The sequence below is a fragment of the Spodoptera frugiperda genome, chromosome 11 (assembly GCF_023101765.2).
Source record: "Spodoptera frugiperda isolate SF20-4 chromosome 11, AGI-APGP_CSIRO_Sfru_2.0, whole genome shotgun sequence".
NCBI classification, from domain to species: Eukaryota; Metazoa; Arthropoda; class Insecta; order Lepidoptera; family Noctuidae; genus Spodoptera; species Spodoptera frugiperda.
In genome coordinates this window covers 3,137,636-3,158,931 of record NC_064222.1, presented here as the reverse complement: position 1 = coordinate 3,158,931, position 21,296 = coordinate 3,137,636, and the positions used below count along the sequence as shown (strand labels likewise).

Sequence of the window (21,296 nt, the reverse complement as noted above, 5' to 3'; positions counted from 1 at the left end):
GCTTTAACAGTTAAACCGGTTAATGCAAACAACTAAATCGCAAGCCATGCTCAGAATGATCTTGATCACGGCCAAGAACAGTGTGATTTCACAATAAAGGAGGCAACATGAAAATTAATATTTTATTTTTAATATTATTTTATTTACTACAAAATAGTTCAAGTTATGATTATAATTATGAAGAATATGTGACTGTTGAAGAAGAAAATTATGCGGTACCGAGAGAATGCAGAGGTTACTGTGACGAAAATGGGTTTAGAGAAAAGAGGTCAGGATCTCAAGTCAAAAGTCATGTCTTAGAAGCAATGATGAGCACTAAGGTGTTACCTTTGAAAAAGGATGAACCTGATATATTTGCGTTTTAAGAGACCAGTATGAATTGCCTAAAGGTATGTACAAAATTTATTAATTTTATTTAAGTGATCTATTTTTATCTCTATATCTAAAAATGAATTGATGTTCGTTAAGTCTTGCTAAAACTCGAGAATGGCTAGACCGATTTGACAAATTTGGTCTAGAATTATTTTGTGAAAATTCATAGGTTTAAAAGTGAAAAGTGAGAAAAATTGTTGGAGGCGGTAGGAAGTTTGTAGGGTCAGCTAGTCTTAAATATTTATATAACATAGCAAGTCATATTCACAAAAGATACGTTTAGGCATTGTAATATACCTATTCCTATCAACGTCGTCATCAAATTATAGCTAATGTACTAATTAAGTGGATTTGTTTAGAAGGTCCTTTTTTACAATTGTTATTACACGTTTCCTGATAATATTCTCGAGACAATTGACCGGTTTTATTGTATTTAAAAAATCAAGATCATGCGTAACTAGTGTGGCAACTTTTAAATATTTGTTATTTACGTCATTGCTATATATTTTTTTGTATAAACATTCACTTATGATCAAGGGCTTGTCAAGTTAGTTTTATTTTATTTTCAGTTTACTGAATAATTCAACCTTTATCATCCACATAATTGTTCGTAAATTACAACAATAATAAATAAGTTATTGTTTTTATAAGCCTGAAACAAAGAAGGTTATGATTTGATCTAGATACTGCAAAATTTTATTACGATTCTCGATTTCAAATAATGAATCCTAGTGCAAAATCTAGAATTTGTCCTAGAACTGGAGAAAAACGGTACTACGATGGTCCTTCTTGACTAAAACACTCATTAAGTTCATTATACATGGTTTCGATACAATCCACGTTTGTCTAACTGTTCTCTTCTATTCATACGAAGCCAAGTCCTCACGTTTTCTCGATTACTTTAACTGTAAATAAGTCTACAAAGGAAAACTAAGTACCTAAAGTCAACGAACTTGTATTAAATCATATACCTATACTTACTTACAAATTGACAGATGATAAAAAATTGCTAATCTGTTAAACTAACTTTGCATTTGTAAGACTATTAGCGTTTGCATCATAGTTTAAACAAAGATTTTATGCCCAAAAAGCAGTAGGAAATATTTGAGCAACAAAAAATTCTGAAAAGGATTTATTAAAGAAACTAAGTAATTTTACTGAATACATGGTTGATGCAGTGGCTGGGAAAATGGCTGCTGCACAACGTACCGAGGCTTCAATTCCACCACAGGAGAAAATACTACTATGGGCACAGAATACTCTATTATTATGGGATCCATTAAAACACAAATTAATGAATATAATCCAATAAGTTTGAGCCATATTTCTCGTAATTTATTAACATTACAGTAAGCCCTTACAAATGATGATACGTTTAAGCATCTTTCCGACAGTAGTTGATTAAAATTTCGCATTTAATTAAGTCCGGTGAGCGCATGATACGATTATAACTGCAACGAATGGTGTGAATCACAGGACGCGACAGCTTATTATCTTATTTTATACTTTTTATTGTTAATCACGAATGTATTATGGTTATTCGATTGTATTAACGTTCAGTTTAAGGTATAAACCTAATCATGAATGCCACAGTAATAATGAGTCTATCATCAAGAATAATTCCAGACTTTAGATAAGTGAACAATTTTGAATCCTTTACCTAATAAATAAATAGTTAATATAGAACTATAAAAACCACGATACCGAAATCAAAGACAAAGTCGTGTATATATCTTCTAATTTTTTAATGCAGTGGGAAGCTTATTAACGTAACTAGATAAAAACATACATTTCCTCATATTAAAACTATACTATAAAAACTTTTATAAATAATTTAAACTATAACATGCTTTATGCGTAAGCTGATGTCAGTCAATCAAGGAAGTCAATTACTTGTTCACATTTCTCAAAGTCATTTACAGTATTTAATAAACCAATTTATAATATTTTAGCATATCGTGTACCGTAGACGATATATTTATCTAAATTACTATATCATTGATTATAAATACTGATCAAACTAATGGATGCTTAAAACATGAGTTTTCGTTCGTTTCTTCGTTTTTTATCTTTTTTTTTTAAATAACAAAGCGTTGCTCTACACTAGAATTTTCCCCTGTGTTGGGGGTACGTTTACAAACATACAAGTTCACATACACATGACACCCAGACCCGAAACAACAATTTGTGGATCACACAAAGAGTTGCTCCGTGCGGGAATCGAACGTTGCGCGGCAGCCGGTTGCCCAGCCACCGCATCAACCGTGCAGTCAATTGAATGTTGATTAAAATGAAATTATATAAAACCACGGAATCTAAAATGGTAATCGCGCTCTGACAATAAATAGCTGAAGCTGACGCCCTGTAATTCACACTGATGAGTCCATGACCTAGATTAACACACATAATGAATCAAACCATAATGTGACATGCAGAGCTCTAGTTTCACATTCTTAATTGTCATTTGTGCATAAAAATAAAGATATCCAGACTACCGACTAGAAGCACTCCGGACTAATCATTTTTTCAATTGGTGAGATAGCGACAAAAAATTGCACAATAAATTGTACAATGTGTACAATTTTTTGTCCTGTCAGACTGCTGACACGAGTTTCCGAACTTGTATTGTACCGAAAGTGATTTTATCAGCTATCAAGAAATAGATTGACAAGGAATTTTGAATAAATATTTGATATCGAAGTATCGTACAAGATAAGAATGCCATCTATTGATAACCTTTATCACTACTAACATAATATTTCGACAAAAATTAAACATACTACTTTACATATTTGCACTAGTTTTACAATAAAAAAATTATAAAGTCATATGCAAAATCTCATCTAAATCTGTTCAGCAGTTATGCAGGTTATGCTTCATACATACGACCTCAAACTTTTGTGTTCAAAACAGAAGCGAATAGTAGAGTGACAAAATGACAAGCGATCTTATGATCGAACAATGCTTCTCAAATGTAAATTATTTGTATACGAACAATTATTATAACATACATTTTAATTTTAAAGCGAACCGGATTATTGTTGCTAGCCTTCCTTAATTTTTTATGGCATATTTTAATGACTAATTAGAAAACATACGGAAGAGGCCTTGGGCAACAGTAATTCATGAAGTAGGAAGTGGGACGTCGCTTCTTTGTCATTTTAGACTTAGAAATATGTAACATGATTAAATCAGTGATGGTAATTTGCGTACGGATATCCGCGGAACTAAAGCATGGGAGTACTAAAAGTTTTAGGTTATCCACTGACGAACTAAATTTCATAAATTACGTATTGCAAAACATGAGGACCTTCTTGAAAATCGAAGGATTGTTAACTTTATCTCCACAGTTTTTAAATTCAATTGAGACGTCAAAAAAATGTGCATTCTAACCAGAAAAAATCTTTTGGCTTTAATATTCCTATCTTTAATTCATGAACACGTGTATCCTTCAGATTATTTAACCATTTAGGTACTATCAAATCACTCCTCAATAAAGGACCACGTTTACATATTCCAAATTTATTTAATTCTATGAAATCATTCACTCGATTCCAGGTTTCAAAGGACCCTTATCGGAATACGACTTCATCATAGTGGGGGCAGGATCAGCTGGGAGCGTGCTGGCTTCCCGTCTCACGGAGGATAAAAAGACGACGGTCCTGCTCATAGAAGCTGGTCGTGGAGAGTCACTGATAACAGATGTACCCATTCTGGCACCAGTACTCCAACAAACTGATTACGTGTGGCCTTACCTCATGGAATACCAGCCAGGAGTTTGCACGGGTAAGACTTAATTAATTAGACTTTATGTTGATCTGAGTCATAGAGCTTCAAGGATTATAACTACTTATTGTTTTTATTAGTAAATGATAATGTATTCAATTTTTTACCAATTAAGTCTAGGCAAAACACAGACTTTATGCTAAAGTGCTAAAAGTAAGCTGTTTATACTTAAGTATGTAGCTTATGATAAGACCATCCATGTTATCCTCTAACACTGTCGTCTACCTTGCGACTTATAAATATGCAATTTTATTTAAGGATAACTACAATTAGTTCCATGATATTTATACGGGATAAAATCTAAATCTCCAACATAATAAGGCTAAACTAATAAGGAAATTGGCATTCATACCAATATCTCATTCTTGTATTCTGAATGTTTCAGGGATGGTGGATGGAAAGTGCTTCTGGCCGAGAGGTAAAGCGGTGGGTGGGACAAGCGTGGTCAACTACATGATCTACACCAGGGGCATGAAGGAGGACTGGGACAGGATCGCAGCAGCCGGCAACTATGGATGGTGAGCCTACATTCAAACAACATGTATATTAGGACCATCAGCAAACACTTACTTTGTGTCAATTTCAAATCATTTACAACGTACCTGGAAACAAAAAACAATTATTATTAGGCATTTATCTTCAAACCGCAGGCGAAGTTTTAATAGTTTTCTAGTTATAGGCTTCGGATGAGATAAAAAAAAATATTCAAATTCCTACCAATTGTGACTAATGACTCTAGTAACTTACTACATAGATATATCGCTGAGGTAAACCACGACAAAATCAACATGTATCTCCATACGTCAAACACAAGTTTTATTGCTAGCAAATGATTTGCAATCAAAATTAGAATAGCTATAGGCCTGTAATTAGTAGCGACTATGTCAACTTAACGAGTGATTAAATATGTGTTTAAACATTACATAATACACCTACATCCACACAACTCGTTTGAAAAAGGAGATTGTCCTCGCAAGATTACGATTTTCAAATGTTCTTGATGAAACGTATTTTTTTTGTTTCTTTTTTTATGGAATAAGCCGGTAGGAGTTTTGGCGAATCGGGGATTGGAATTCGAGATCGAAACACAATCGCAAGTGTTGTTTCACGTCGATTTTCTGTGGTATCACTCCGGTCGAGCCGACGCATTCGTGCCGAAGCTTATAGAATACATATGTAGAAATGGCTTTATTACCATAGGTACAAAAGACCTAAAAATAAATATTACGTTCTAAAATATATAGTTTATTATAAATATATACGATCGAAACACTTTACATTCGTATGATTTTCTTCAAAAGTCTTATCTTTCTCAATAATAATAATGCGCAATAACATCACAACCGAAAGATACTGCACGAATCTTCTAAAAATATACTTTTTATCTAACCAGACATTTTACATTGCAGGTCATACGACGATGTCATACCGTACTACATCAAATCGGAACGAGCCGATCTTAAAGGACTTAAAAACTCGCCGTGGCATGGACGAGATGGTGAACTCTCCGTGGAAGATATCCCATTCAGGTTATTATCATTTACAAATACTTATGGGATCAGAAATTCACAATGCCTAATATGTGAAAATAGATAAGGCTAAATAATTGAGTGCTAACACTTCAGTCTACCACTGTCTATGAATCATAAATACTTAGTGAGTAAACGTCCACCGGTGTTATACTGACTTTAGGAGAAATAGGACCACATACTACAAACCCTAAATTTTTCTTCAAACCTTTATCAGAATATGAAGCTAATATACTTGACGTAAGAAAAAAATTAACAAATAAATAACCAAAATCTATAATGAAGCCTACATTGACGCTAAACTAAGTTCATTGTAACACTGCTCAAACATTTGTGCAGAGTGAATGTTCGGCATCAGTTGTTTCAATTACTATGACCAATTTGACACATGCTATTGAGTACGTGAAAAAAGATACTCAAATATTTTATCAGCAGATAAAAACAGCATTCTTATTTAGCGCATGCCATTTCCAAATCTGACATCATCGTAATTTTTCAGCCATTTAAATGTATATTCTTGTACTTTTTCAGATCTAAGCTATCAAAGGCCTTTCTGGATGCAGCGAAACTATACGGTCATCGCAGAGTAGACTACAACAGCCCAGATGCATTTGGCTTCAATTATATTCAAGCAACACTCACCAGAGGGCAGAGGGCCAGCAGCGCCAAAGCATTTCTACATAAGAACAAAAAGAGGAAGAATCTACACATCTTAATATCCAGCAGAGCAACTAAAGTTATCATAGACCCTATCAACAAACAAGCAGTTGGTGTTGAATTCCATAAAAACGGACGAGTGTACCAAATCAGAGCCAACAAGGAAGTGATTCTTTCAGCAGGTCCCATTGAATCACCACATCTACTAATGCTTTCTGGCGTAGGGCCAAGAAAACAACTGCAATCTTTTGGAATACCCGTAATACAAGATCTTAAAGTGGGTGAATCACTATACGATCATATTTCCTTCCCGGCTTTAGCATTTACTTTGAATCAGACCAGATTGACACTTGTTGAGAAGAAAATAGCTACAATACAGAATACAATCCAGTACGATCAATATGGTGATGGTCCTATGTCTTCTTTAGCCGGAGTTGAAACTATTGGATACATAAAAACGAATATATCAAATGAAATTGGCGACTATCCAGATATTGAATTATTAGGATCTTGTGCCTCTTTAGCTTCTGATGAAGGAACGATTGTAGCCAAAGGAATTCGAATGGCTGATTGGCTCTACAATGATGTCTACAAACCAATAGAAAATGTCGAAAGTTTTACTGTATTGTTCATGTTACTGCATCCTAAATCGAAAGGTTATTTGAAGTTGCAATCAGCAGATCCCTTCCAACAACCCGCTCTATATGGTAATTACCTGACGCATCAACAGGACGTGGACACAATGATAGCTGCAATAAGATATATTATCAAACTCGTGGACACACCACCGTTCAGGAAATACGGAGCAACATTGCACAAAAAGAAATTCCCGAACTGTAAACAATATGAGTTTGGAAGTGACAATTATTGGGAGTGTGCTGTAAGGGCAGTGACTGCGACGTTGCATCATCAAATAACGACGTGTAAGATGGGTCCTCCCACAGATCCTGAGGCAGTGGTAGACCCAGAGCTGAGAGTGTACGGAATCAGCAATCTACGAGTTGTTGACAGCAGTATTATCCCGAGGACGATAGTCGCTCACACTAACGCACCAGCCATTATGATTGGAGAAAAGGCTGCCGATATGATTAAAAGGACTTGGAAGCTATTCTAAATAAAACAGATTTAAAGTTTTCCTGCGACTGAAACCAGTTCGAATGGAGATCTATGCTCAAGCAAAGCCACCGATAGGATATGTATGAAATCATTCACAAGAACGATGTGACTAATTCCTTTAGGATTAAGACATAACCTGGTGTCGAGGTTATTTAGATTAATTTAATTTTAATAGACTTATAAGATAAGTAGGTAATATTTATTTAATTAAAACAAAATTAAATTAGCCGCGTGCATTATTTGACTTCTTCGTATGTCTAGTCGTTGTAAGTGCTATTGCTGAATGCACCTCGCAAAGTTTCACGATTTTACTTTTAACTAGTAATTAGAAGTAATCTAAGCAGCACGTAGTACAGGTTTGTATACGTAACTGTATACAAGGAAAACTTCGACATACTTGGATTACTAGCAGACATTGTAAGGTAAAATTATGACAAGGAAAATATTACAATAAACGATTCAACTAAGAAAAACACATGAACGTTGTTATTCATTCATTTATTTCGAGATAAATACACATAAGATAAATTTACAAAGATATATTTTGAACTATATGTTCTTATCTATAAAGTCATTTTTAACATCTCATTTTTTTCTTTCCTATCTACGATCCAGACGATCCTTTCCTACCAAAACTGAAAACACCAACTCTATCTCACCCCAAACATTATTTGGGATCGTAAAGCGCTGGAAGATTTCTACAACGTCCCACAGTTTTGTTTTCTTATTTTTCTTGAAATGTATATCTAATCAAACTATGAATTTATGATGATACAAACTTGCTACATTAATATTTAAATAACGATCAACCGGTCTTGACGTTCCAAGGTCAGATATGATGGCAATGCTTGAAATACTAATTTTTCCTTTTTGCTAACACAGCTAATAGGTACTTAAATCTTGTATACGGAAATACGTCACACGTATCATTCACCTCAAAGAAAATCCAATAATATGAAGCGATAGATTAGGTACTGATAATTCGATTCTATTGACATGAGAAGTGCTTGTAATCGATAATACCCTTATCTTTGATGACAGTTAATTACAAATATTTTTGTAATCAGTCATCACTGACAAAACTGGCTGAATTAAGGCGCATTACACATTTAAATGCGTTTATTCTCCAATATTTTTATCCTACTAAACGTTACGTTTGGGAGGCAGAATTGAGTGACGCAAGTTCTCAATTATAATGCTATCAGCCACAATTTGGCTCGAGTTCATTTCTTGCAGATATCTGCTATTACTTTTATATTTTATTTTTGCATTCGCCTCTTTAAAATAACGAAATTTGGACCAGTAAAGAACATACATACATAGTTAATAATATGCCTATATTCCTTAGTAAGTCGCAACTCACGTCTGTCGCACGTTCAAACAATGATCCGTAATTAAATAATTAGATGCGGTCGTCTCTTATGGACCATTGTCTTCTCATAGGAACCCATTATATCCTAAAGTTACCAGGGTTATAGCATAGAAAAGGCGCAGACCAGTTCAGTTTACTATTTAGAACTGTTATTCATGAATCATGAATATTTTTACACAGTTTTTAATTAGTTTGCCATCTGTTTTAACGAATTTAGCCGAGTACTGGCCTAAATAAAACCAGCTATTGAAGTTACAGCCGTGTTGATAGGGAATCACGATCGCTATGGCCTTACACAGGCATTGTATTGACCGTGAATGAGATCACCTCTGACGCGCCTGTGCCTATGTAACTAAGATAATTGGGCATGCCATTAGGCAACTATCCGACATAAAATTACGATGAAAATGATGGGACTACACTAGGAAAACCTTGAAAACGTGTTCATAATTAAAAAATAAATGTAACATAGTATAAAACAAATATTTGCTATTATTTTACGTAAGCAATACCTAGATCTAAACTTGTTACATATTTATTTATACGTTTATTGTGTAAATTAGAATTAATTTTGGACACAATAAAATTACATCATTTGCGTCGGCGACGTTTTGGATACCAACAGAGAATTAAGTAACACCGTCATGCTAAATATTTATCTTTTATATAAAATCAACGCGAGTAAGGAATATAAACAAGAATATCCAATAAGAATCTGTTTAGATTAAAAAAATGTGCACACAACATGACCTTCAATTTTAATTGTTGCCAAAATGCAGACAGTTTTAATTAGAGATGGGTTGTAACAGGTTAAACACTATATCTGTTATAACTGTTACTGTTACATAAAAATAACAGATCCAAATATCTGTTACTAAATAACAGCCTGTTATTATTGTACGGACGATAAAACGTCCTCTTTATCTAGTACTCTTTAAAACCGAAAATCGTATAGAAAATAGATATAAAAGAGCATTTTTATTAAAAAACAAAATTTTCAAATAAAAAAGAAATATAAAATTATAAATTGTAATTATTTTGAAACAACAAAATTTTCTCTATGGCAGTTTTAACTGAAATTGCCATAGAGAAAATAAAATAAATTATACGTATTTTTTAAAATGGTCACTGGTCAGGCCTTATAACACTTGACAGGTAATGCAACTAAATATAGAAGTCACTTTTTCCTTACTATTTGTTCTTGCAAGACCACCGACTATATTTTAGGACTAATAAATACTAGGTGCTTCTCTTTTTAGCGTCGTTTAATCGCTTTAGTAAGAGTGAGAAGTAAACATGTTCCGAAATAAATAATAGGTGTGTCTCTTTTCGCAAAGGTCATTCATTAATGAGGAAAAGAGAGAGAGATTGAATACGCATGTACAACAAAGTAACAGCCGTACGTAGTAACCTATGGTATTGGTATTGGTAACAACTAACAGTCGGTTTGTGTAAGGACTGTTACAATGAATAATAGTAATAGCCGTGGTAACAGGATTTGAGGGTCTGTTATTAAATTAACAGATAAAATATGTTGGCAGTAACAGTTGTTGTTACTTATTTGTAGATATCTGTTACTTTTATCGGTTACGATAAATATGCCTCACTCCTAGTTTTAATAGCTGCTCGACTCGCTAAAAATATGCGCGTGCGCGGTCACAAACGGAGCCAGATAAATAGTTTGTAGATACGAATGTATGTATAGAATACGCTGCAATTTTGGGCGTGGACTCGTAAAATTTTCTCTGTTTCTTGTCTCAACTACTTTATTAGCTTTTACATCATAATGATTAATGATTGGTAGTACCTACTACTATTAAGACATGTATAGGTACTTGCGCACTGGTGTTTATCCCCGGTATATAGATGTACCGCAAATACAGCGCTTAGCAGATACGAGATAAGAGGTTACTTTGTTATCTCTACCAAAAAACATCATCTCATATTTTATTTAAATGATGTACACTACTATATTCTGTAGTAAATTTCTTATAGGTACAAATTCAATCATTTAAACCAGATAAATCACCGAATATTCATAATAACTCATGAAAAATTGTGTAAGACAGCTTATTCTCTATTTACCTGAAACTATTAGTGCCTCATTCGGTCCCACGGTGTGTATGTTGCCCATTTTTCACTCAAAGTTCAAAGAAAATTCACAAAACAACACTGTATTACTGTTTTTACGAAAAAAAACAACTTTCGCTAAATCAATAAATATAACAAACAACATTGAATGAAAGGAATGAAGTAACGAACTGATTACAGGATATCATAGACAAAATTCACAGATAAAATCCAAAGTCTTGAAGTACGAGATCCTAAAATTATCAATCATACTTTCTTGTCGAATCAGCGTGTAAATAAAAATTGTTGCACGCTTAACATTATAAAATGCGTATTATTCATTCAGTTTTAACCACCAAATTGCTTTAGTTTAAAAAACCTCCTTTTAAAAATTAAGCTTAATTTTTTTTATAATTTTATTGATGATCATAGACTCAGTCGAATACATAGTGACAAGAGTCTTTCAGTCGAATATATAGTAAACGGGATTGAATACATTGAAGTTAACAATAGATAAACATTACTGGTCAGTGGTAGACTCCAAATATTCAGAGAGATACATTTTTGAGTAACAAAACTGTTTTGTAAAATTGACCCCTTGACCCCTAGACTGGTAATCGTAAAAGTCAGGGTGCAACACTAGAAAGTCTACATGAAAGAAGTATAGACAAGAAATCACTAATATCTATGGTAGATTGAACGTTTTGTAATGGCGGAGGCATTGTGATTGTTTGTAGAAAGAATTTGAGTTGCTGATGTAAAATAACCAAAAAGCAAACATACTAATAAGTTCTTTAAAACTGTGAGTCTTCAAACATTTATTCATTTCTAAGTTATAATTATTTATAGTCATATTGTTCACGTTATCATCTTGTCATGTAATCATAGTATTACTCACTGCTACTATTTTTGCATTCAGATAAAAGCGTGGTGATTTTATTTAGAAAAATGTCTGATACGAGTGATCTAGACCGTCAAATTGAGCAGCTGAAAAGATGCGAGATCATAATGGAGTCCGAGGTTAAGGCACTTTGTGCCAAGGCCCGCGAAATTCTCGTCGAAGAGAGCAACGTTCAGCGGGTAGATTCTCCTGTCACGGTAATTAACCTTTCACGTATCTTTGCGATCGTTTTGAGATAAATATTGATTACATCTTATTTTTGTTTATGCTGATCTTGTGTTCTGGCTACAAATCTAGTATTTCAATTAATTCGTGTTAACTGTAGGTGAGGAATTTAGTTTCGACGACTGTTCGATGCATGATGCGCTATTGTTTGTAAATAATTAAAGTTTACGACAAACATACACGCTCGGTACACTGTTGAGTGCAGAATACATATTGAACTGTTGTTCCAGGTGTGTGGTGACATCCATGGTCAATTCTATGATCTGAAAGAACTGTTTAAAGTGGGTGGAGATGTTCCTGAGACCAATTATTTGTTTATGGGCGACTTCGTAGACAGAGGATTCTATTCTGTGGAGACATTCTTATTACTACTGGCTTTAAAGGTAAGTTAGATATGCTATATTATACCACCTTGACTTAAAAACTTATATCTTCAAGGTCTAACTACAAGGACTGTGATTACTGTTACCTGTGTGTTGTCAATACTTACAAACTAAACACAATTTGTATCCCTTTTTAGGTTACAAACTTCTAATTTATCTGTGTGATGTTAACTTTCCATAGCCTCTGAAGTCATTTACATTAATGAGAAACATCACCTTCTGTACTATGATAATTCTTTAGAAGACATTAAAATTCAAATAGAATCTGTTTTAAATGGTGGTGATAAAAGCATTTGTTTATACATTGAGCTATCATAATTTGTAACTGTATAAATAGTACAAAATATTGTAAGCATTTTCATTTATCTAATGTGAGGTATTATGTTACTCAGGTCCGTTACCCAGACCGCATCACACTAATCAGAGGCAACCATGAGTCTAGACAGATCACTCAGGTGTACGGCTTCTATGACGAATGTCTTAGGAAATATGGATCTATTACTGTGTGGAGGTAAGATCACATTCATACCAAATAGTAAATTATAGTGAATAAAAAATCTGAATGCTATATTTTATTATGCTTGTATTTTATTTATATTGACATCTCATAACTAGTTCAATTTTTATTTCACTCATAAATATTTTTTAAATTGTCTTACTTTCTAAAAATAAACTTTTTCTTTTATGAAAAGTGATAAGTTCTTCATTTATTTCTTTTCGGTTCATATTTTTGGAAAATTTACCAATACTTATTATAACACTTCATTCATTTCTTCTATGTTCAAATCACCAATTTCATTTACACAGGTATTGCACTGAGATTTTTGACTACCTCTCACTGTCAGCCATCATTGATGGAAGAATATTCTGTGTGCACGGTGGGTTGAGCCCTTCAATACAGACCCTTGACCAAATCCGCACCATTGACCGCAAGCAAGAGGTGCCCCATGATGGCCCAATGTGTGACCTGCTCTGGAGCGACCCCGAAGGTTTGTGTATTTTATAGTACCATAACAATTCCAGGTTTCACTAACATATAGGAGCATTCAAGGTTTTGTGCAATGCAATTTGGATGTATAGGAGTCTTCTAAAATCTTATGGTGTGTTACAAAACCGGAATGCTCCTTATGTCTTCATGTCATATTATTATGTAATTATACAATACAGGCAGTATATACATTTACATAATATACATTAGCACTATATACATTTATTTATTTTAGTTATAGGTTTTAGTTATTCATTACAATATTTACTGATTCAATAAGTCACTAGGAAAACAGTCTATGTACACGAGTATACAAACTTTACTTCGCCTCCGATTTTTTTCTGTGCAAAAAATAATCTATGGGATAGGTGCAACTGTTCTCAAGATATGCGCTATGCTATACAGTCTATACACATTCATCAATTCATTCCATATTCTCCCTCATTTAATAACTTACGCCCGAATACTGAAATGCTACTCAATTTTAAGTTGTACTTGAATATCGTTCTTTCTCTGTCATTTACAAAGAATTTGTAGGGACAGAACTATTCTTGAGGACTATTCTTAAAATTGAGTGATGTTTGAGTATTTGACCATTAAAGATCTATTATAACGGTGTTACGACGAAACAAGATGATCGATCGAATGGTGTAGTGACACCCTAAGATCGCTTGTAGACTCCGTTATCTCGTCGGGCGAACCGATGTCTGGTGGACATTCATCTTAAACCCACCACAAATCCGGTAAAAAATCAATCTGTTATCCAGCAAAAAAAAACGGATGTCTACAAGTGCTCTTGCTGCTTTGTAACTCATTTGCACAAATAACTATCATTTCATTTCATTCATATTAATCATTCGTTTCATTTCTTTCTTTCTATTTTAGAATCTATTTCAGATACCCAAGGCTGGGGGGTATCTCCTCGTGGTGCTGGGTATCTGTTTGGGTCGGATGTTGTAGCTCAGTTCAACGTATCAAATGACATCGACATGATCTGCCGTGCACATCAACTTGTAATGGAAGGCTACAAGTGGCACTTCAATGAGACTGTGCTTACTGTCTGGTCTGCTCCAAATTACTGTTACAGGTTAGTTGATGAAGTTTTTACTCTTTTTACAAATAAATACTTGATTCACCCTAACTCACAGAGTTACCTATCTGTTATGATCACCTGTATCTAATAGGATTCTTTTTATTTTTGGCTATGTATATCATTAACTTAAGATACCAAAAAGCAATACTACAGACTTTAGTATGTGTTGCACTTATAAATGTTAACCTTGGGGTCAATGATCCTTGTATTGAATTATCACTTGGTTAACAACTTAAGATATGAATTGACATGAATCTTATATCCACAGGTGTGGAAATGTGGCAGCAATATTAGAATTGAACGAAAATCTTCAGCGAGAGTTTACGATATTCGAGGCCGCGCCTCAGGAGTCTCGAGGTGTGCCCTCGAAGAAGCCGCAAGCCGACTATTTCTTATAATGTTGCGTACAATAGACAATTGACACATGAGCGAGCGACCCATCTAGTATTACGTACGGTTTTATTGTAGTGACAAAACATTTCATGTGGAAATAATTTAATTGTGATCTTAAGACTGGTGTTGAATTGTAAGTTGAATGTGTTTATTTTAAGTCATTGAATATGTGTCTAACATTTGCTGGCTTCCCGTTCGCATCACGAGTTGACAGCGCCCTCGGATCTCCCAATTGCACCCAAGTATTTGGTATACTTATGAGACAGTACACACCTTTCTACCAATATACCAAAAACTTCCATGTAAGTGAGGTGGCGTTTTGAAGATATTTGGACTTAGAATCAATAGTTTAGTACAAACTTTCGCGTTCCACTACTGAATGTGAGTTAAGTTAAATCCTCTCAGGCAAATAATTTATAATGTAATCTTGACTTAGTGTAATGAATCCTTTTTGTTACTTACAGGCATTTCTTTTGATTGTTAGTCCCTTACTAAACTAGATGGCATTTTACCATTTTTAATCTATGCCATTGATTAAGTTATTATTGTATTCATTGTATCATTATTAGGTGACCAGTTGATAAATCTTTATTAAGTATATAAAATATGTATTTAGTATGCATTCATGTGACGAACAAGAGTAGGATAAGCAGAGTGTTCATTATAAAAAGAAGCCATGCTAAAACTGTTAGTAAAGTAATGATTCCGAAAACTCATTACCATGTTATCAGATATATTATACATTTATATAAACATATATATTTACCGATCCTAGATGTATTTATGCAACTTAAAAGCAATTAAGAGTACCTGTAGACCTCCAGCGCTTACTGCTGCGCATTGTCATGTTAGATCAGGCTCATGAAATGTGATTTGTGATGTCATTGAACACTGCCGTTAAATATTATATAATGTTTAAGGAGATTATAAAATATACTTATAGTACGCCAGAGATACACATTTTCGTAAAGTAGACATATTGTTATTGATCTTTTCATATTGATATAGAGACTAGTTCAAAATGCAGTTTTCTAATAAATCATTATAGCATCAGACATGTTACACTAATAAAATGATTTTTGGTACTTGTAGACAAATTTAAAGTTCTAGAATACTATTTATAGCTGTTAATGAAGCATATTTTTCATACATTTCAATCAATTTCTTGTTAATTATGATACCATTATGGCATTATGCCGAAAATACCATATTTTAGGAATCCAATTGACTAGTACTTGTAGATGGAAGACAAAACAAATTACATTTTTACTTTATAATGTTATTCTCTTAGGGAATATTCTGACGCCTATTATCATTGTTACATGGTTCAATTAGATAAAGAATTATTTAAATAAAGAAAAGTATTTTGTGAACAACGCTGATTAATTAGGTTATACAAAGTGTGTGTAGCTATGTGTGGACCGAGCGTCCCAATGTACGGGCATTATCTAGCTATATTGAATGTGCGTGGATACGTGACGTTCAGCTTGCATTTCTTGTTTCTAAATTTCTATTTCATTAAATTTTTGACAAAATTTTGTATGGCCAGAGTACATTGGGACGCCTTCCAGGGCTTTAGTAATATTCTAAAAAGAAAACTAAAATGTGATCTCAAATTGTTGTTCTTACTTTGTCATTTACCTATGACTGACTGATGCAACAGAACCAAATGCTCATAATCAAATTAGTTTCCTTGTGTTCAGTTTAGAAAGTAGACAGAAAATGTTACATTCAGTCATAAGCAAATAACATAATTTAACTGTCCTACTCCTTTTATCTTTACCTATAATTATTTTGGGCTGTGTAACAATCACTAAGTTCCCCCTACAATTTATTTATCCTTATCTATATCAATTGTAAATGATTTGCTTAAAATATTAATTGTACATTCTATAACCACTTTTGTATCCCTACTTCTTTTATACTATTAATTATTAAAATGAAATGCCATCATATTGCTGAATTTTATTTATTGAAAACATTGTCACTAAAATTGATCTATCTATAAAAATAACATTTCTCTGAGGTAGCAAATATCACAACACAAACATAAATCAGGTACTACAATATCAACTGAGGTTCTTTTTTATTGAATTACACAACTCTGGTAGAATGTCACCACATTTGGTAGATACTTTAATTTGTATAATATCATCAGCTCTAGTGGGGCCAATATTAAGTAATGCTATATTCTTATGTTCATCTCGGGCTTGTAAAATTATTCTATAACTTGAATAAACTGTTAAGCTAGATCCTAAAACGAACACTGCATCACTGGAGGACACTGCATTCCTCACTTGGTCTACTCTATGTTTTGGAACATTATCTCCAAAGAACACAATATCTGGTTTCAAAGGGCCTTCACATTTTGGGCAGATTGGGGACCTGAACTTATCCACTTGTTCCTGAAACAAAGACAATATTAATAAATTTTATAATGTAATAGACAAAAGCAGCAAAAATGTAGTAGATAGATATTTAGAACACATACTCGTGGTAATTCCACATCACCGTCAGGTCTTATCATAGTGAAGCTGCTTTCCATATAAGAGTTATTCTTCAAAAGTTGCACTTGTAGCTCTTGCCTACTAATCTCATAGGGACATTTCAAACATTTTACAATGTACCCTGATCCATGAAGTTCTATTACATTTTCAGAGCCTGCTTTTTGATGGAGCCTGTCTACATTTTGTGTCACTATTGATGTCACCTTGCCCATCTGTAACAGCAATATAATTAGTAAACAAATGATAACAAACTATAGATAGATCCATGAAGTATGCTGATAATCCTATGCAATACAAAGTGAACCTTACCCTATAGAAAATAAGAAATAAAATAAATCAATGGAATGTTAATGCATTTTCCTAGATCTTTGAACGAAAATAAAAATACCTTTTCCAACTCTCTGATTGCTAAATGTGTGGCATTTGGCTGCACAGAGCTGAACCTTGGCCACCCAACGAAATTCCTGGCCCAATACCTCTGCCTTACTTTAGGATATTTTATAAATTCTTGGTATTGTATAGGCTTGTGATTGCTACGAGCATATAAACCGACTTCCTCTGATCTGTAGTCAGGGATTCCTAAAATAAAAAAACAAAAATAAGATTTAATGTGGAAAATGATACGTTATATACAATATTACAAGTACAGCAATTATTACCAGATTCTGTGGAAATACCAGCACCAGTCAGGATAAGAATATTTTTGTGTTTAGATAAAAAATCTTTAAGAACCTCAAAATCTTCATGGTTTGGTGGTTTATGTTTTGGTACATAAACTATCTGCCTTGTCAACTGCTTAAAACTAGTAGGTATCCTTAACCAATTCATTTTGTTACGCTTATATTCTAATAGAGGCAAAAATCGATTTAATTCATTGTATTGCGTTTGCATTTGATAAGAAACAGCTGATAAATAAAATATTTTGTATGACAGCAACTGATGTGACAATTTGATTGAAATGTCATCACAAACCACAAAACTTTCTAAATGTTCCACACAGGCTTTGAGGGTAATTAATTTTAAATATTTACTTACAATGGGCTTAATTTTTTGTAGCTTTTATCATAACTATTAGATATTTATACTTACACCATCATAGAAATAAGAAAGATGATTACTTTTTAGTAACATTTACTACCTCTCTACAAAAGTAATCTTTTGTTGTTGTATTTCCGGTCACTGTCATTTTCACGTTTACTTCAATCAATTTTGACGTTTACTTACATGCTTACTCCACTTGTTATTTCCTTGGAAAACATTTTCCAGTTATATATATTTTTATTATTCAACATACAAAATCAAGTAAGAAATGACTTTATTTAGATTGAAGTCTGCTCCGTTTGTAATTATAGAAGATGATGCAAATAAGAATATCTTACCCTTATTACAAGAACTTGTGCAAGAAGAGAAATGCATAAACTTATTTTGTTATGAACAACCAAGCAGTCTTTGGAGAAATGTTTTCAAAAATTCCAACGTTAAGTACCACGATGAGTTTAATCCTGATATGTACAATAAGTATACAAGTGAAAAGTGTTCATTGATAATAGATTCAATAAATCAAATGGCTCTGTGTATGGGTTGGAATCATTGTCTTCAATACTTAAAGCTATTACAAAATAACCCAAATGTTAACAGATTAGTGCTTATACTGCACAAGGACTGTTTACCACATAACTCTAAACTACAAACACATTTAAATCATTTAGTAAATGTGGTGATATCATATGATAAAACAAATGCGCAGAAAGTGTGGATCAGGTTAAAAAAAGGTAACAAAATTATAAGGAGCGAGGAGATATTGTCACATGACACTAAGACATCTGTGTTAAGTTTGAGTCCTGTTGTAAGACTAGAGCAGAAGGAGGAAGAGCCAGAAAAGCCACTGCCTGCGAATCTATCAACATTTAAGATAGAAGTAGACCAAAATGAGAAGATACACAAATATAACTTGAAACTGCCTTACATGAGTAAAATACATGAAGGAGAGAGTAAGGTGTACTATGAACCCGATGCAGTAGATGACTGGGACGAGGAGGATCCTGATGAAGATCTTGATATTTGAATAAATATTATACATTTATGTTATTTATTATTATTCTTCAATTATTTACCTTTTTAGTCTGGTACTAAATTACCATTAAGTTGGGGTTGTCATATACCCTTATTGTTGTGTATTTATTACCTACTTACTGGTGATATTCACTTTGCCATTGTGGCAATCTCATCACCATCAAATAATAGGTGTTATCTTTGTAGGTGGTCAATTTTTGAGAGAAATCTTAAGTTAGGCCAGGTATCTGGAGTATACACTTGATGCTGTAATACAACTGGTGTATTTATTTAATAATTAATAGCATACTAATAATTTCACATACTGCATCAAACGGGGATTGATTGGGTGCACTTCCATAGTGCATACAGGGATAGTCGCCGGCTGATGTCACATTACACACAGGTTAAAATTGTTCATGCCTCTGCGAGTTGGCTTCGGCTCCTTGTACGCCTTCCAAAGGTCCAGGACGCTGTGGTCCCGTGAATGGAAACAATTTTACAAATAAAAAATCAATTTGTCTCGACCTGAGAATTGAACTCGGGACTTTCTGTAAGCTGTAGAGTATTGGCGATGTTTTTCACCTGCACCTATTTACCGGATGATCTCACCCGGGCGGTTGTAGTACCTATTGTAAAAAATAAAACAAGTGATGTACCGTAAAATGGGGTGAATAGGGATCGAGAGGTGAATAGGGTCAGAAGAGGGTGAATAGGTATAGGGCAAATTCTTCATAGTATCTATTCACCCCTCTTCTGTCCTATTCACCCCATTTTACTGCGAAGTATCTATAGACCTATTACAGTACAGTAGCTAATGAGCTACTATAAGCGCCAAGGTGTTGGACGGTATGTTGAATGGTATCTCGCGCAGTCAGCCAATCTAGAAGACGCCTAGTTTGGGTTTAGGCCCGATCTTTCGACTGCGAGTGCGATATTGCTCCTGAAGTATACAGTCAAATACTAGACCGATCGGGATATATGCCATTAAATTCGACGATATATGCCGCCTTTTTGACCAGGTATAGATTATAAGAAGGCTACGGAATAAGTTGCGGAATAAAGGAGTGCCTGCGGAATAAAGGTGTTTGTTTCTGACACTAGCAGGGGAGGTATTGAATTGAGTTAATCAATTTGTGTACCTAGGTCATGTACTTAGTAAATGAAGACCTAACCGATGGATCAGACACGGGGATAGGGTTACAGGGAAAAAGAGACGATCACCTTCATCGTCATCAATATTTCTTTGTAGATTTCTGTTAGAAGCCGTCGGCGTCTATCTCTCTACTGATCTGAACATCATAATTATTTATCTTGCTTTTCTTCGGTGATGGTGATCCGGTATGAGATTGTTTCGCTTTTAGATTCAAAATATCATGGTGATTGTCGGTTAAGCATATAAATGTTGATGTTGATCCTGATTTTTCAGTGATAATGAGTTTTTCACCATACTTTACTTTTAGTCGCATCTTAATCGTCTTGTAATCTACAGTTGTAATTTTATTAACATTTCTTAGCTCATTTAAAGTGAACTGACAGTCATTGCTTTTTTCTATATGTATAAGTAAATATCTCTTCCATTGCCAAATTTGTAGTTTCGTCTGTTATACTTTTACGACAACTCACGTGTATTGTCACAGATTTCTGTTCTTTAAGATATTCAGAAAAGTCATCAGCTCGTTCGATACTTGCATTGATTAATGTCTTTAGACCACGTTCAACAGTAATCGTTTCACTTTCAGTCATAAGTTTAGCACAAATAAAACAATATTCAGACATTTTTATTATAAAACTTATAAAAACTCGAAATAGGTTTGAATAAACACGTGTTTTCACTTCAGAGTGACGCTCA

At 33.8% G+C, this 21,296-nt stretch overlaps 5 protein-coding genes across 7 annotated transcripts in view; 3 read left to right on the top strand and 2 right to left on the bottom strand.

Annotated features, from left to right (window-relative positions):
• The window catches only part of LOC118274661 (flotillin-2), a 287,597-nt gene extending 276,509 nt beyond the window's left edge, over nucleotides 1-11,088 (bottom strand). The window contains exon 1 of one of the 2 annotated variants that reach the window (XM_035592302.2): nucleotides 10,918-11,088. In XM_035592302.2, the coding sequence (XP_035448195.1) occupies nucleotides 10,918-10,966 (49 nt within the window). In that variant the 5' untranslated portion in view covers nucleotides 10,967-11,088. The remainder of the gene's footprint in view (nucleotides 1-10,917) is intronic. The other variant, XM_035592301.2, reaches the window with a different exon arrangement.
• On the top strand, nucleotides 40-7,935 carry LOC118274650 (glucose dehydrogenase [FAD, quinone]). The gene is given in 6 exon segments (XM_035592288.2): nucleotides 40-360; nucleotides 363-389; nucleotides 3,931-4,158; nucleotides 4,544-4,676; nucleotides 5,568-5,687; nucleotides 6,219-7,935. Coding segments are annotated over 6 exon segments (2,001 nt in total). The 5' UTR covers nucleotides 40-107; the 3' UTR covers nucleotides 7,459-7,935.
• A 448-nt stretch (nucleotides 11,089-11,536) lies between the features above and the next one.
• On the top strand, nucleotides 11,537-16,840 carry LOC118274671 (serine/threonine-protein phosphatase 4 catalytic subunit). 2 transcript variants are annotated; one of them, XM_035592321.2, is made up of 7 exons: nucleotides 11,537-11,704; nucleotides 11,822-12,000; nucleotides 12,259-12,411; nucleotides 12,804-12,922; nucleotides 13,219-13,400; nucleotides 14,297-14,486; nucleotides 14,761-16,840. In XM_035592321.2, exons 2-7 carry the CDS (start codon nucleotides 11,851-11,853, stop codon nucleotides 14,888-14,890), a joined length of 924 nt encoding a protein of 307 aa, XP_035448214.1. In that variant the 5' UTR covers nucleotides 11,537-11,704; nucleotides 11,822-11,850; the 3' UTR covers nucleotides 14,891-16,840. The 2 variants fall into 2 exon arrangements, with proteins under 2 accessions (XP_035448214.1, XP_035448213.1); XM_035592320.2 differs by having other exon boundaries at nucleotides 14,285-14,486.
• LOC118274670 (NAD-dependent protein deacylase Sirt4-like) lies at nucleotides 16,839-18,321 on the bottom strand. Its single transcript, XM_035592319.2, has 4 exons — nucleotides 18,052-18,321; nucleotides 17,781-17,971; nucleotides 17,377-17,604; nucleotides 16,839-17,290 (listed from the first exon to the last, which is right to left on the bottom strand). The coding sequence occupies exons 1-4, from the start codon at nucleotides 18,281-18,283 to the stop codon at nucleotides 16,955-16,957; spliced, it is 987 nt and encodes a 328-aa protein (XP_035448212.2). The 5' UTR covers nucleotides 18,284-18,321; the 3' UTR covers nucleotides 16,839-16,954.
• Nucleotides 18,322-18,593: 272 nt separating this feature from the next.
• LOC118274715 (elongator complex protein 5) lies at nucleotides 18,594-19,480 on the top strand. The gene has a single exon (XM_035592388.2). It carries the CDS (start codon nucleotides 18,702-18,704, stop codon nucleotides 19,455-19,457), a length of 756 nt encoding a protein of 251 aa, XP_035448281.2. The 5' UTR covers nucleotides 18,594-18,701; the 3' UTR covers nucleotides 19,458-19,480.
• The last annotated feature ends 1,816 nt before the right edge of the window (nucleotides 19,481-21,296 follow it).